The sequence below is a fragment of the Amblyraja radiata genome, chromosome 20 (assembly GCF_010909765.2).
Source record: "Amblyraja radiata isolate CabotCenter1 chromosome 20, sAmbRad1.1.pri, whole genome shotgun sequence".
NCBI lineage: Eukaryota > Metazoa > Chordata > Chondrichthyes > Rajiformes > Rajidae > Amblyraja > Amblyraja radiata.
Genome location: NC_045975.1, coordinates 606,125 through 622,461, shown reverse-complemented (window position 1 = coordinate 622,461; position 16,337 = coordinate 606,125). Strand labels below are relative to the sequence as shown.

General features: G+C 47.0%; 1 protein-coding gene across 4 annotated transcripts in view; it reads left to right on the top strand.

Annotated features, from left to right (window-relative positions):
• LOC116984480 (PHD and RING finger domain-containing protein 1-like) overlaps positions 1 to 9,341 on the top strand; it is a 70,153-nt gene extending 60,812 nt beyond the window's left edge. For all 4 annotated transcript variants that reach the window (XM_033038608.1, XM_033038609.1, XM_033038607.1 and 1 more), the window contains 4 exons: positions 1,260 to 1,417; positions 2,517 to 2,822; positions 7,585 to 7,713; positions 8,563 to 9,341. In XM_033038608.1, coding sequence (XP_032894499.1) covers positions 1,260 to 1,417; positions 2,517 to 2,822; positions 7,585 to 7,713; positions 8,563 to 8,715 — 746 coding nt within the window. In that variant the 3' untranslated portion in view covers positions 8,716 to 9,341. The remainder of the gene's footprint in view (positions 1 to 1,259; positions 1,418 to 2,516; positions 2,823 to 7,584; positions 7,714 to 8,562) is intronic.
• Positions 9,342 to 16,337: the final 6,996 nt, after the last annotated feature.

Sequence of the window (16,337 nt, the reverse complement as noted above, 5' to 3'; positions counted from 1 at the left end):
TTAAGGTGTTGACGTCTGTTAGACCACACTGACCAAACGTTCCTAGTTGTCTGCGTGTACTTAGAGCTGAGATTAAGCTGTGTGGAAGTTTCATTTCCCACTCGGGTTCACTGACTACAGGAACAAGAGAGACCACAAATATTAATGTCAGTGAATGATAATGCAGCATCAATAGTGGACGGCCTTCTCTCCCAATGTTCTCTCTTGACCACACTGACGTTCTCAACACCTCCCAGATAGAATTGGATCTATTTGTCCTGTCCATTCTTGTGTATTTTGCTTGAATCACCCTCTTATTGCCTCGATGTAAGGTTGCTGACTGTGAAATGATATCATCTCTCCTCAGAGCAGCCAGCGCGGTTCATCAGTGACACATTAGATTGAAAGCTATTGGTCTATGAGCTGTCTTGGTGCAGTCCCATCGGTGATTAGTTGGATCGGGGTACATGGTGCAGCTAGTGGAACTGCTGCCTCACGGTTCCAGTGGCCCAGGCTCAATCCTGACTCCCGCGCTGTCTGTGCGGAGTCTGCGCGTTTCCCCTGTGACCTTGTGGCCTTACTGTGGGTGCTCAGGTTTCCTCCCACACCCCAATGTGGATTGGTAGGTTCATTGTCCACTGTAAATTGTATAGATAGAGTACAAGAGGCAGAGATTAGTTTAATTTGACATAATTTCGGCACAGACACTGTAGGCCGAAGGGCCTGTTCCTGTGCTGTTCTGTTTCGTTGCATTCTTCATTATTAAGCACAGCTGTTTATAGGCAGGATATGAACTGACAAAACCACCCAGAATTGGAAATTGTGTTGGCTTTGGCCTGTTGTCCTCGGCCCGAGAATTGTGTGTTGCTGATATAATGAATAATCTCCCTCATGGGAACCTCAGTGCCAACACTAGTTGCAGGCACCGCTAGTTTGGGAATAGTTTTGAGTGTTAAGTTAGAGTCATACAGCACATTAACAGGCCCTTCGGCTCACCATGTCCATGCTAACCTATCTACACTAATCCCATTTAGCAGCACTTGCTCCTGCAGTGTCTTGTTGATTCAAGTGCTCATCCCGATGTTCCTTAACTGTGATAATCCCTGCCTCCACGGTTTTCTCGGGCGCTGTGTTCCAGATTGCATCTACCCTGTGGTTATACATCCTCACATCCCCTCCACGCCTGCTCAGTTTAGTCCACGTCTAAGGTGATACACAGGAATTACATGTTACAGGATGGAAAGGGAGCTTGGTTTTAAGAACTTATCACTTTGTTGCAGGAATTCCAATGTCCTACAGGACGCACCGCTACAATAAAGAGAGCATTTGGAAACCTCCAGAAACAAGTCAACCAGCGAGCCCTATGCCACTCTTCCCACCTGCAGCTCCCAATTACATGATCCCCCCGCCGATCTTCCCTGGGCTGTTTCCACCTCAGGTTAGTCTCAACACTCTTGCTCTCCTTGCCCTGCTGTGTACCTGTCTGCTGTACAGCTGTGTACCTGTCTGTGTACCTGTCTGCTGTACAGCTGTGTACCTGTCTGCTGCGTACCTGTCTGTGTACCTGTCTGCTGTACAGCTGTGTACCTGTCTGTGTACCTGTCTGCTGTACAGCTGTGTACCTGTCTGTGTGCTGTACAGCTGTGTACCTGTCTGTGTGCTGTACTTCTGTGTGCCTGTCTGCTTTACTGCTGTGTACCTGTCTGCTGTACAGCTGTGTACCTGTCTGCTGCGTACCTGTCTGTGTACCTGTCTGCTGTACAGCTGTGTACCTGTCTGCTGTACAGCTGTTGTGTACCTGTCTGCTGTACTGCTGATCCTGGTTCTAGACAAGTCTCAGGTGCAATCCCCTACAGTGCCTGAAAGAGAGGGGAAGGTGGTGAGGACATGCCATTAGTCAGTTGCTGGTTGATCTCTGCCCCAACTTCATTCCCTGACTCCATGAACATCAAGCAACCTCACCCCCAGCGCTGCCTGCATCACTGCGTGCTAATGCAGACTGCCTGTTCCATTATCAAGCTTCTCCACAACAAAGTTCTCCATGGGCTGTAGAGTTCTTCTGAAATAGAAACATAGAAAACAGGTGCAGGAGGAGGCCATTTGGCCCTTCGAACCAGCACCGCCATTCATTGTGATCATGGCTGATCGTCCCCAATCAATAACCCATGCCTGCCTTCTCCCCATATCCCTTGATTCCACTAGCCCCTAGAGCTCTAGGGCCCACTAGCCCCTAGACCAGTAGCCTCGAGAGCTCAAGGACCCCAACCCACAATGTCACCTGTCCATCTGCTCCATAGATGCTGCCTTACCGTCTGAGCTTGTCCAGCACGTTGTGTTTTGTTTATGTTTTGTGTGTTGTCTATGATGCTACAACAAGCAGATATCCATTGTACCTATACCTGACCGTATCTGTGCAGGTGACAATAAGCTGGGCCTGACCTGCCATGCGTGCAGCGTGAGGTTTGTGAGCCGGCACAATGTTGCTCGTTGCTGTTCCTGCTCTCCATCTCTGAGTGTTTTTTCTCTTCCTCCTGCAGGCATTCAACCAACTCAACATGCCACCCCCGTTCATGCCTCCATTCCCACCGCTGCATCCTCCACCCTACGCGCCCGTCAGCCAGCCCGCCCCTCCCTACATCATGCAGGGCGGTATCCCGCTGATTGGTTCCACGCCTGTGCCGCCGTTATTGCCGCCACCCACCTACCAGGCTGGCACTGCCGCTGCCCAGGTGGCCGTACCTGTGGTCGCCCCTCCTCTGGCTGCCGAGGCACACGTGGCTCAAGTGGAAGCAAACCTGGACACTGATAACAAAGTCTCCGAGGACAGGACTCAGAATGAGAATGTAAGAGAGTGTGATTACACGGTACTCAGCTGGCAGGCTCTACTGACGGGCAGCCAGACCATGTTGCAGCAGATTGGCTTTAGGCTGCTGGACCCTGCAGGCTTGTTTCTCTCTTCCTTTGATGATTCTCTCTTCCCGTGCACTGTTCATCCACCTTGTGTTTTGTAAAAAAAGGTTTTCCCAGCATTACCACTCCTTGCAGCAGTTGGGATTCCATCTCCTCACGATGGAGGCAAGGGAGGAAATCTTTTCATTCGGAGCAGGTTGTGGTCAATAGACAATAAGTGCAGGAGTAGGCCATTCGGCCCTTCGAGCCAGCACCGTTGTCATAGAAGTCTAGAAAATATCTGTATCGGTCCGAATGCTTTTTAAAAGTTCTATAGCTTCCCCTGGTAACATTACAGACACACACCACCCTCTGAATGGACAATGTTGCCCCTGAGGATCCTCCTAAACCCCTCTCACCTTGTCTTTGCCCTTTAGCTTTGGAATCCGCAGTGATCACTGCTGAGCCCAAAGAGTTACATCCTTCCTCCATGTGGGTGAACATGCAGAGGTTTAGTGCCATCATGGATTTACTGCTGTAACAGTCAACATCTGCTCACTAGCATAGTCTTAAAGATAATTTTAATTCTTCCAGGTTTCCCAGCTCCTGAGGAATGTGTTGAGTAGAGTACGTGTTAGGAGTTGAACAACTTGCTGTGTGGTTCATCCTCTGACCTGCAATGCCTGGTCTTGTTTCTATCGAATCATTAAACGCCATGTGCTTCTGTTGTACTTTTTTAAGCCTCGTCCATCACCGACTTAGTTTAATTGTAGAGTTGAGACAGGCTTTAATTTCAACATGGTCATTCTCTCAGACATGGCAAATGCCTCATTGGACGGTCCCATTCAGCTGCCCATTCATGCTTAATGTTGCAATTATCTTCATCTTGTCAATCTGTCACAATGGTTTCACTGGGGATGAATCTCTGGTTAAGGTTAATTTTCTCTGCTGGTTTTAACTTTGTCTCTCATGTTTCGAGGGTTTTTTTCTTTCATGTTATCCTTCCAGCAACAGAGGGAGACATAGGGCAGAACATCACAAGAGCAGGCCTCAATGTCGGTGCCAAACAAACTAATGCTGTCATCCTGCACGTCATCTCCCTCCCTACATTCCATGCATACTCACGTATCTATCTAAAACCTTATATATGCCACTGTTGGATCAGCCTCCACCTCAAGCTGTGCCCTCTAGTCTTTGACATTTCCACTCTGGGGGTGGGGGGGGGGGGTTAGATTCTGACTATGTCGCTCTCTCTGCCTCTCATAATTTTACGTACATCTATCCCCCTCAGACTCTGCTCTCTAGAGAAAACTATTTTGTCCATCCTCTCCTTATAGCTAATACTCTCTAATCCTGGCAACACCCTGGTGAACCTCTTCTGCTCCATCTCCACATCCTTCCTGTAATGAGCTGACCAAAATACTTCAACGTTAGCCTAACCAAAGTTTTATAAAGCTAACATTCCTGACTTCTACTCAATGACCTGACTGATGTAGGACAAGCATACCATTTGCCACCTTTGCCAATCTATCCACTTATGTTGCTACTTTCAGAGAGCTGTGGACTTGGAGGGGTCGGCCATTAACTGTATATTGTCCCCTTACATTTGACCTCCCAAAGTGCAGCACTTCACACTTGCTCGGGTTAAACTTCATCTGCCATTTCTCTGTCCATCTCAGTAACCGATATATATCTTGGCGTACGTAACCTTTGACAGCCTTCCTCGATGATTGCAACTCCACCAATGTTGTTGTTTGCAAAATCATTATCCAACCCATCTACATTTATGTCCAAGTCACTTGTAAATATGACAATGACCAGAGATCCCAGCACAGATCACTGCTGGTCACAGGTCTCCATCCTTCCACTACTACCCTCTGCCTTCTATGAGGAAGCCAGTTCTGAATCCAAATGATCATGTCACGGTGACCCCATGCATCTTGGTTTCGTTTAGTGTTACGTGTAGAGATACAGTGAAAAACGTTTGTTGCGTGCCAACCAGTTGGCGGAAAGACAATACATGATTACAATCGAAAATACTTTTATCAAATGCCTTACTAAAGTCCATGTGGACACCGCCCTACTGTTTACTGGTTCAACTACACAACCTGTTAGACAGAAAAAGGGTGAGACTGATCATCTCCTTAACCCCGAAAGTCATTAGATCCATGAGTGCTGAGTACTTCAATCCCAGTCACCATCCTGGGACCTTTACCTCCATTACCCAATCACAGTTTGAAGTTTTTACTTGTCCTCTTGGACAAAGAGTTGCATATTTCTACTGTCCTCTGTGACAGAATGCTTCTCGTCATCACCCTGAACATACCAGCCCCTTGTTCTGGAGATCACGACTCCCTCATGCTCTCCCTACATCCCCATCTCACCCGGACCAGAGCCTGGAGCTGAGACAATGCCTTGATAGTCCAGGCTCCACTCCAGCCGGCAAACGGCCGAGCTATGTAAGCCCTACACACAGCGAGTGTTTGGGAGAGCGGTGGGGTGGGTTTGCTGGCTATTGTGGGACTGCAGACGTCTTCTGCTGCATGGCAACTCTGGTCATGACCACATTTCCAACCTGCGAATTGTTTGAGTTATGAACAGTTCACAGGAATGGAACCCTGCCGTAACCCGGGGCAACCTGTGCAAGTGAAAGCCGTCATCAGAGGAGGTGTTAACCCAGCACTTGGCTTGCCTCCTGATGGGTATAAGGAATGTCAGAGGTAGACAAAAATGCTGGAGAAACTCAGCGGGTGAGGCAGCATCTATGGAGCGCAGGAAATTACCTATTTCCTTCGCTCCATAAATGCTGCCTCACCCGCTGAGTTTCTCCAGCATTTCAGTGTACCTTCGATTTTCCAGCATCTGCAGCTCCTTCTTAAATGTAAGGAATGTCAGCCCAGTTTGCTGAAGAGCAGATGTCCCTGTTATGGATACTGTTTAGTACCTGACCAAGGACACGGATAAAAACAATGAACAATGAATGCCTCCCTTCACTGGCAGGCAGAGGAGATTAGTTTAAATGAGCATGGATATTGTGAGCCAGAGGGCATGTTCCAGTGCTGTACAGAACGTTCTCTGTCCATTGCCTGTAGGATCTAGTTTACAGAGACCAGCTCTGCTGTTACTCACCTTGCAGTAGTCTATTAATAGCATCACAGTTACACAGCATGGAAACAGGCCCTTCAGCCCACCTTGTCCATGCCCATGGAATTGGCATACTGGGCTTTGTCCCGTTCTCTTTGCCTCCTCACTCTAAACCCTTTCCTATCCATATATCTGTCCACATTTATATTTTAAATCATGATGGTATTCACCTCTACAGCTTCCACTGGCAGCTGATTCCAGATACAGACCACCCTCTGAGCGAAGATGTTGTTCCTGAGGTCCCTCGTCAATCTCTCCCTCTCACCTGAAGCTTGTGCCCTCTAGGTTTAGAATCCTCTACCTTGGGGAAAAGACTGTGAGCGTTCTCTTTATCCATGGCCCTGAATAAAGTCACCCCTCAGCCTCCTACACTACAACAATGAAATGTCCCAGCCAATCTAACCTCTCCCTATAACTCAAGCCCACAAGTCCAGGTCGCATCCTGTTGAATTTCTTCACCCCTCCCCTAACATCATGGCATCCTTCCTACATCAGGGCCACCAGAACTGCAGACGGTAGCTACAAGGTGATTGATCCTGATGCAAGCTTAAAGCTTCCAGCTGGAGAATCTAATACAAAATGAAATCAGTTGAAGACACAATTAATGAAAACCGAAAAGAACTACACATGCTGGAAATCTGAAAACAATGTAACCGAAAATGCTGGAAACATTCAGCTGGTCATCATCTCTGGTCAGAGAAACAGTTGTCGTCTCCGATTGAAGACACCTCCTCAGAACTGGGAAAGGGAGAAAGTTCATTTCTCTTTCTCCCCTGACCCAAATATTAACTTCTCTTTCCACAGTTGCTGACTGACCTGCGCAATGTTTCCAGCATGTTCTGTTTTTTAGGGAACACAATCTGGTGAGACCCCATCTGTAGGTACGAAGAGCAGTTCTGATCTCCAGATCCAAGGAGGAATATACTTGCTTGGATTCGATGCCCAGTACATTCACTGGATTGATTATTTGATCAGGGAATTGACCGAATGGGAAGAGATTTACTAAAGCAGTCTGTACTTGCTCCACTGTAAGGGAGTTTTGATAATCTCATTGAATCACAATATTCTGAAAGCATTGAAAAGGTAAACGACAGATTGTACACAAAGGGGCGTGGAGGGGGGAGAGCTGTCATTTATCACAGTGATGAGTAGACTAGGGTTGTAAATCTCCCTAGACACCAGCGATAGTTACTTTTGTCTGGAAGTAAGGTCTGGGGGTTGAGTGAGAAAGTAGACAAGGGTGAGAGGATCAGCCTTGTATTGATTGGTGGCGAACAACTTGTCTAGGGTCTGTAGCCAGCAACCTTGCATTGTTGAGACAAGAGCAAGGATGGACTTGATGAGAACGCGGAGAAATACAGAATAAAATGCACAAAAGGACAAGTGCTGGAGGAACGCAGTGGGTCAGGCTCAGAATAAAGAGTTCCCAGTGGTAGGGCCAGTGAGTATCATGTGATATTAGAATGGCCTGCCCTGAGCAGTGTATTGGAAGTCATCTCTGCACCATAATGTTCTGGATGTATAGTTGGCCTGATCAAGTGTTGACCTTAAACTCTTTGTTTTCTGTTTCAGTATATAAAGAAACTTCACTTGCAAGAGAGAGCTGTTGAGGAAGCCAAGTTGGCGTTAAAGCCGTATTACCAGAATAAAGACATCACCAAAGAGGAGTACAAAGAAATCCTGCGTAAAGCAGTACAGAAGGTGAGACTGGCCAGAGTGGGTGAACTGTTGCAAGTGTGTAGGTAGCGGTGACCTGAATCCCACAGCTGTACTTTAGTTACAGTGGTGGAAACCAAATGGATATAGACTTCAGTGAAGAATCCCTATCAGTAAATGATCAACTAATGGGCGGCATGGTGGCGCAGCGGTAGAGTTGCTGCCTTACAGTGCCAGAGAGACATAGAGTTGCTGCCTTACAGTGCCAGAGAGACATAGAGTCAATGAGGTTCCAGTGCCAGAGACATAGAGTCAATGAGGTTCCAGTGCCAGAGACATGGAGTCAATGAGGTTCCAGTGCCAGAGACATTGAGTCAATGAGGTTCCAGTGCCAGAGACATGGAGTCAATGAGGTTCCAGTGCCAGCGAGACATGGAGTCAATGAGGTTCCAGTGCCAGAGACATTGAGTCAATGAGGTTCCAGTGCCAGAGACATGGAGTCAATGAGGTTCCAGTGCCAGAGACATTGAGTCAATGAGGTTCCAGTGCCAGAGACATGGAGTCAATGAGGTTACAGTGCCAGAGACATGGAGTCAATGAGGTTACAGTGCCAGAGACCTTACAGTGCCCGTGACTGCGTGGGTTTTCTCTGAGATCTTCAGTTTCCTCCCACACTCCAAAAACGTACAGGTTTGTAGGTTAATTTTTAAATCTAGTTAATGTGTGTTGTCAGTAGCTGGAGAGTACGTTACATCCGCCAGTGTTGGGCTCGAGTGTATCTGAGCCCACCGCATTCTGTGGCCCTCAGCCATCGTGTATCACTGGGGAGGGGGGGGGGGGGGGGGGACTGGCTGCTGCACTGGGTTTGTGAAACGTCTCTGTATCACCCTGCAGATCTGCCACAGCAAAAGTGGTGAAATTAACCCGGTCAAGGTGGCGAACCTGGTGAAAGGTTACGTGGAGAAGTACAAACACATCAGGAAGTACAAGAAGGGAGCGGAGGGAGAGAGCAGCAAAGAAACTGACAGCAAGGCGGAGGAGAGCTGAAGGTTTTGCCCGCTGCCCGCACAGACAGCTCCTAGTACAGATTGTCCGTGAGTGTGGAGGGGCCACAAGCAAGGCCAGAGGGTCAGCGTGACGTCTGCACCCAGACACTTTATATCTCATGCTATCGTCACCCCATTCATCTGTGGTCCTGGGAGAAAGGAAAAACCCCTAGAACCTTCCTGCCTGCTTTGTTTTCTTTTTGTACAATAGAACACAATTCCACACTGTGACTGTCCATCTTCCCACAAATCCGGTTTGTAGACATTGTTTGCCTTTAGCATTCTGTTCCTTTGACTTAAAATGGATTGAATACTTGAAGCTGCGTTTGGTCGGTCTGATTCTGCCTGAGAACGTCACAGTCTGAATAACTCGGCTTTATAAAACATTGGTCACTTTTGCAAACAGTCTCTTATTTTTTAGGTTCCTCATTTCTGAGTAACACATAACATTTGCCTTCTCAAAACCTGCTCTAAACTGCTTGTCATAAATCATAATTTAAAAGCCATAATTGCATCTTTTAATGCTGTAAATAATATTTGAAATTCATTTGTTAGAGTGTTTTCTTTTCTCTTCCCCAGTATGAATAATTCTGGGTCTGTGACGATAAAGATGAAGTGTAAATGGTATTAATTCATGCTGGGCTTTTATTTCTGTTTGCCCTGTCTTTGAACAAACCTTAACTAATGCCCGTACAATAATACCTAGGATGCTCCAACAGAATACTCACCAAGTCCCTTCAGTAACAGACAGAATATTCAGAAACACAAACTGCTGGAGGAGCTCAGCGGGTCAGGCAGCATCTGCGGAGGGAATGGACAGACATCGTTTTGAGTCAGGACTCTTCAGTCTGAAGATGGACCTGACCCAAAACATCATTTGTCTATTCCCTCCACAGATGCTGCCTGGCCTACTCAATTCCCCCAGCACTTTGTGTTTTACTGGAGCTTCCAGTATCTGTCTCTGAAGGTAGGAATGTCATTGTTCTAGGGATATATGACAATAAAACACTCTAGACTCTCTCAGCGAACCACTGTTTAAAGCTCCTCACCAATTAACAATATATTTTCCTCCTCTTTCTGCCAAAATAACATTATGTTACTCCACATTATACTCCACGTCAACTCACCTGACGTTGCTGTTCCATCTCCGAGCTCCCTTTCGACATAGCATTGATTTGTCAGCAAGCTTGCACTCTTATCCCATCTGACTGTAGATGCTGAGGGTCGGTGTTGATCTCTCTCAGATCAAAGTGTGTTGTTTAGTGATCATAGCCCACCCCTGTGTAAGACCACCCAACGCAGGTCCATCTCTGCATGGTTGCATCAAATGCTCTGGAGATAACCACATTCACTGGTTCTCCCTTATCCCTGCAGTTGCACTCTCAAACACAAACCATAGAACGGTACAGCAGGGAAACAGGCCCTTCAGCCCTCCTTGTCCATGCTGACCAAGTTGCAATACAGGGCTAGTCAATCTCCCTGCATTTGGCCCATGGTCCTCCAAACCCATATATCTATATGTCTGCTCAAAATGTTTTTTAACGCCAATTACTACCGATAATTTAAGAGAAAAATGCTGCAGATACATACTGGAGAATTGAAACAAATCAGGAAATATTGGAAGCAGGCATGAAGTGTCTGTGGAGAGAGAAACAGCTGATGTTTAAATCATTAACTATACTCAACATGCAATGTACATCCCGGTCGAGACGCAGGATCGACTTGCACCTTGTGCCTCCACAGATGCTGCCTGACCCGCTGAGTTCTTCCAACATTTTGCTTTTGATCATTACTCCCGCAGCTACAGTCTCTTGTTTCCATTTTTAATTAAACAATGTATAGGGCACAGTCCTAATGCTGGCAAATGGATTTGTGTGGATGGGTTGGCATGGATGTGGTGGGCCGAAGGGCCTGTTCTCGTGCTGGACCCCTCTCACTGACATATTCTGAAGCCATGACTCGTTCTTGAACTCTCGATGTTTGTATCTTTACAACATTCAGCTGCCTGATTAAGAGTCCAGTGTGTTTAATTGTCTTCTGTACTGCCAACGAAACGATGACATTCGTACTTGCTGCAGCTTAACAGGATTGTAAATTCAGTAACACACAGATAGTATAAGAAGCAATACAATAAATTAATAACTAATACGAGGCAACCATAATGGTACAAAACTGAAGACCAGAGTGCAGCCTTAGAAGATCATAGTTGCTAGGTAGTGGTTAATGTTGTGCTGTGCCTCATGTGCATACCTTTGATGGTGGGGAGGTCAGTACCTGTGATCTGTTTTGGTTCAGGGTGTTTAAGTGCCCATAATGAATCATGTTGCACCTGTCAGCGTACTCTCCTCTGTACACCTGTAGACTATCTGGCACAAGCTGATTCACTACAATATAGAACAGTACAGCACAAGAACAGGCCCTTCGGCCCACAATGTCTGTGCTAAACGTGATGCCAAGACTATCTCTTACCTACCTGCGCATAGCCCAAACAATATTTGGAAAGAGAGCTATTTATTTTCTAGTGCCTAGGAACTGATGTATTAAGATAGCTGTAAATCTGTGTGATTGCACGCTGCCTGTTGGCATAGCAGGTAAACAAAAATGCTGGAGAAACTCAGCGGGTGAGGCAGCATCTATGGAGCAAAGGAATAGGTGACGTTTCGGGTTGAGACCGCTGAGTTTCTCCAACATTTTTGTCTACCTTCGATTTTTCCAGCATTTGCAGTTCCTTCTTAAACATGTTGGAATAGCAGGTTGCAGTTGCTGCTCAATAATGGGTTGTGTACATACAGGGTCCAATGTTGGGACAAAGCTCCACTGACCTCTGTGAAGGATTACTCACCTCATGTGCTGAGTTCAACATCCATCCCATTTCAGAGAATTCATTTCATTCCAAGCAGTTTAAGTCCTGGAGTAATTGAAAAGCAGAGGCAGAGAATACTGTGTTTCATGAAGGAGAATGTGATGGTGGGAAAGACAGTCGCCTCCTTATTTCCACATAGAATCACACAGCATGGAAACAGACCATTCAGCCCAACTCGTCCATGCCGACCAAGGTTCCCCTGGATAAACTAGTCCCACTTGCCTGCGTTTGGCCCAAGTCCCACTAAACAATTCCTGTCCTTGTAGAATGTGGATCTCGCTCCCACAGAGAGCGGAACGCCTGGGAGAGCATGTAAACCACCCCCACCTGAAACGTCACCTATCCATGTTCTCCACAGATGCTGCCTGACCCGCTGAGTTACTTCAGCACTCTGTGAAACGTCACCTATCCATGTTCTCCACAGATGCTGCCTGACCCGCTGAGTTACTCCAGCACTTGTGTCATTTTTTTTCCTGCACAGAAGGAACCGGAGGCCAAGATGGAAGCGGGATCACGAGCTGTGAGGCTGCAGGTGTAAGTCTGCTGACTACTTGGTGTTTAGTGAGATAGAGGCAGGGATGCTATGTGGCACAAACTATACCCAGAGTAGCTGTGAGCTCAGCTGTTTACAGTTCTCGTGTTGTACTCGTGACATCTTGCTCCCCTGAGATGATGGCAAGCACTCAATAATAAGTGGGGAGGCTGGGATTGTTTTACTTGGAACAGAGGTGGATGGGGGAGGGATATTACAGAGATGTGTAAATATAGAGGGTGTATGCACACTTTTACCAAGGTAGGGGAATCAAGAACTAGAGGATGTAGGTTAGGACCTGAGGGGCAACTTTTTCACAAAATATATGTATATGGATGAGCTGCCAGATGGCGTGGTACATGGATGGGTCAGGTTTAGAAGGATATGGGCTGAACACAGTCAAATTGGACATCTTGCACGGATGGGGGCACAAGAATCTGGTGATGCTGGAACCTTAAGCAACACACAATGCTGGAGGACCTCAGAGGGCCAGATAGCATCTGGGGAGGGAATGGACAGACAATGTTTTGAGGTGGGATCCTTCTAGCTTGCATGGAACAACTCGGTCAGCATGGTGGAGTTGGGCTGAAGGGCCTGTTTCTGTGCCTTAACCCTTTCACAGCGGAAGCATGCAGGTAGGTAGGTCCCTGGTGATGAGGGGTGTGGATGTGTGGGGGGCAGCCTGTGGGTTTGGATGGGAGCTGGTGCACAGGTTGCTGTGTTCTTGGAATGATGGGAAAGATTTGCCAGGATGTTGCCAGGACTAGATGGTCTGAGGGAGGCGTTGAGTAGGTTGGGACTCTATTCTTTGGAGCGTATTAGGACGAGGGGTGATCTTATGCAGGATATAAAATCATAAGAGGGATAGATGGGGTTGATGCAGTCTCTTGCCCAGAGTTGGGGCATTGAGGACCAGAGACTATAGGTTGAAGGTGAAGAAGAAAATATTTGATAGGAATCTGAGGGGTAACATTTTCACACAGAGGGCGGTGGGTGGATGGAACAAGCTGCCAAGGGAGGTAGTTGAGGCTGGGACTATCCCAACATTTAAGAAACAGGCCTGTACATGGATAGGACAGGTTTGGAGGGATATGGACCAAACGCAGGCAGGTGGGACCAGTGTAGATGGGACATGTTGAGCCGAAGGGCCTGTTTCCATGCTGTATCACTCTATGGCTCTGCTGCAAAGGGTGAGAGGATGCCTGGTGTGTAGTGTGGTGAGTGGCGGTTGGATTGCGCTTGTGTCACCCACAGAGGAAGGGTCTGTCTGTGTGGCTCATCTATAATTAGTGTGCGTTTTGTTACTGTGAAACAAGAACTCTCCAAACTTTCTGGGAGAGGTTGGTCAGGTGCAGGGGACCCTTCACCCACCGTGGCGAGCTGATCCTTCTAGAAAGTTCACTGCAGCCTGCTTCAGTTTACTGTCTTCTTGCGTATAGCGTGCACATCCTAACGCTGCAGGACAACTTGTTCTATTTGATTGTGCACGGCAGGTTGATTGCATTCGTCAACGTGAAGGTTGCAATCTCCCACCCTCCTAGAGCTGGACAGCATGGAAACGGGCCCTTCAACCCACCTTCTCCAGGCCGACCAAGGTAACCAGGAAATGTGAACACAAGGAAGTGCAGAGACTGTGGTCACATGCTGAAGCAAGGTCAGTCCGCCAGCTGTAACACCAGAGATAAACAGACACAAAGTGCTGGAGTAACTCGGCGGGTTCTTGGTTTCTCTGCCGTGACGCAGGAGCCGGGTGGGAGGAAACATAGAAAATAGGTGCAGGAGGAGGCCATTCGGCCCTTCGAGCCAGCACCGCCATTCATTGTGATCATAGCTGATCGCCCCCTATCAATAACCCGCGCCTTCCTTCTACCCATATCCCTTGACTCCACTAGCCCCTAGAGCTCTATCTAACTCTCTCTTAAATCCATCCAGTGATTTGGCCTCCACTGCCCTCTGTGGCAGGGAATTCCACAAATTCACAACTCTCTGGGTGAAAATGTTTTTTCTCACCTCAGTCTTAAATGGCCTCCCCTTTATTCTAAGATTGTGGCCCCTGGTTCTGGACTCGCCCAACAATGGGAACATTTTTCCTGCATCTAGCTTGACCAGTCCTTTTATAATTTTATATGTTTCTATAAGACCCCCCTCATCCTTCTAAACTCCAGTGAATACAAGCCTGGTCTTTTCAATCTTTCCTCATATGACAGTCCCGCCATCTCAGGGATCAATCTAGTGAACCTATGCTGCACTGCCTCAATCACAAGGATGTCCTTCCTCAAATTAGGAGACCAAAACTACACAATACTCTCGATGTGGTCTTACCAGAGCCCTATACAACTGCAGAAGAACCTCTTTACTCCTATACTGAAATCCTCTTGTTATGAAGGCCAACATTCCATTAGCTTTCTTCACTGCCTGCTGTACCTGCACGCCATCTTTCAGTGACCGGTGTACAAGGACACTCAGGTCTCGCTGTACCTCCCCCTTACCTAACATAACCCCATTGAGATAATAATCTGCCCCCTTGTTTTTGCCACCAAAGTGGATAACCTCACATTTATCTATATTATACTGCATCTGCCACGCATCTGCCCACTCACTCAACCTGTCCAGGTCACCTTGCAACCTCCTAACATCCTCATCACAGTTCACACTGCCACCCAGCTTTGTGTCATCCGCAAACTTGCTAGTGTTGCTCCTAATTCCCTCTTCCAAATCATTAATATATATGGTAAACAGTTGCGGCCCCAACACCGAGCCTTGCAGCACTCCACTCGCCACTGCCTGCCATTCTGAAAAGGACCCGTTCACTCATACTCTTTGCTTCCGGCCTGCCAACCAATTTTCTATCCATGTCAACACCCTACCCCCAATACCATGTGCTCTAATTTTAGTCACCAGTCTCCCGTGCGGGACCTTATCAAAGGCTTTCTGAATGTCTAGATACACTACATCCACTGGCACCCCTTCATCCATTTTACTTGTCACATCCTCAAAAAATTCCAGAGGATTAGTCAAGCATGATTTTCCTTTCATAAATCCATGCTGACTTGGACTAATCCTTTTACTGCTATCCAAATGCCCCATTATTACCTCTTTAATAATTGACTGGTGCATCTTTCCCACCACCCAAGTCAGGCTAACTGGTCTGTACTTCCCCGTTTTCTCTCTCGCTCCTTTCTTGAAAAGTGGGATAACATTAGCTATCCTCCAATCCACAGGAACTGATCCTGAATCTATTGAACATTGGAAAATGATCACCAATGCGTCCACTATTACTAGAGCCACCTCCCTGAGGACCCTGCGATGCAGACCATCAGGCCCAGGGGATTTATCATCCTTCAGTCCCATTAGCCTACCCAATACTATCTCTCGCCTAATGAACATTTCTTTCAGCTCCTTAGATCCTCTGTCCTCCAGAACATCTGGGAGATTGTTTGTGTCTTCCTTAGTGAAGACAGAACCGAAGTACCTGTTCAACTCTTCTGCCATTTCCTTATTGCCCATAATAATTTCACCCGTATCTGCCTTCAAGGGACCCACATTTGACTTTGCTACTCTTTTTCCCTTAACATATCTAAAGAAGCTTTTACTGTCCTTCTTTATATTCCTGGCCAGCTTCCCCTCGTACTTCATCTTTTCAGCCCGTATTGCCCGTTTGTTTCCTTCTGTTGTCCTATGAAAGTTTCCCAACCCTCTGGCTTCCGGCTACTCTTTGCTGTGTTATACATCTTTTCTTTTAGTTTTATTCTATCCCTAACTTCTCTTGTCAGCCAAGGTTGCCTCCTACTCCCCTTAGAATCTTTCTTCCTTTTTGGAATGAAATTATATTGCGTCTTCCGGATTATGCCCAGAAATTCCTGCCATTGCTGTTCCACCTTCATTCCTGCTAGGATCCCTTTCCAGTCTACCTTGGCCAGCTCCTCCCTCATGCCTTCATAGTCCCCTTTGTTCAACTGCATCACTGCCACTTCCGATTTAACCTTCTCCTTCTCAAATTGCAGATTAAAACTAATCATATTATGATCACTACCTCCAAGTGGTTCATTTACCTCGAGTTCTCTTATCAAATCTAGTTCATTGGACAACACTAAATCCAGAATTGCCTTTTCTCTGGTCGGCTCCATTACAAGCTGCTCTAAGAATCCATCTCGGAGGCATTCTACAAACTCTCTTTCTTGGGGTCCTGAACCAACCTGATTTCCCCAGTCTACCTGCATATTGAAAT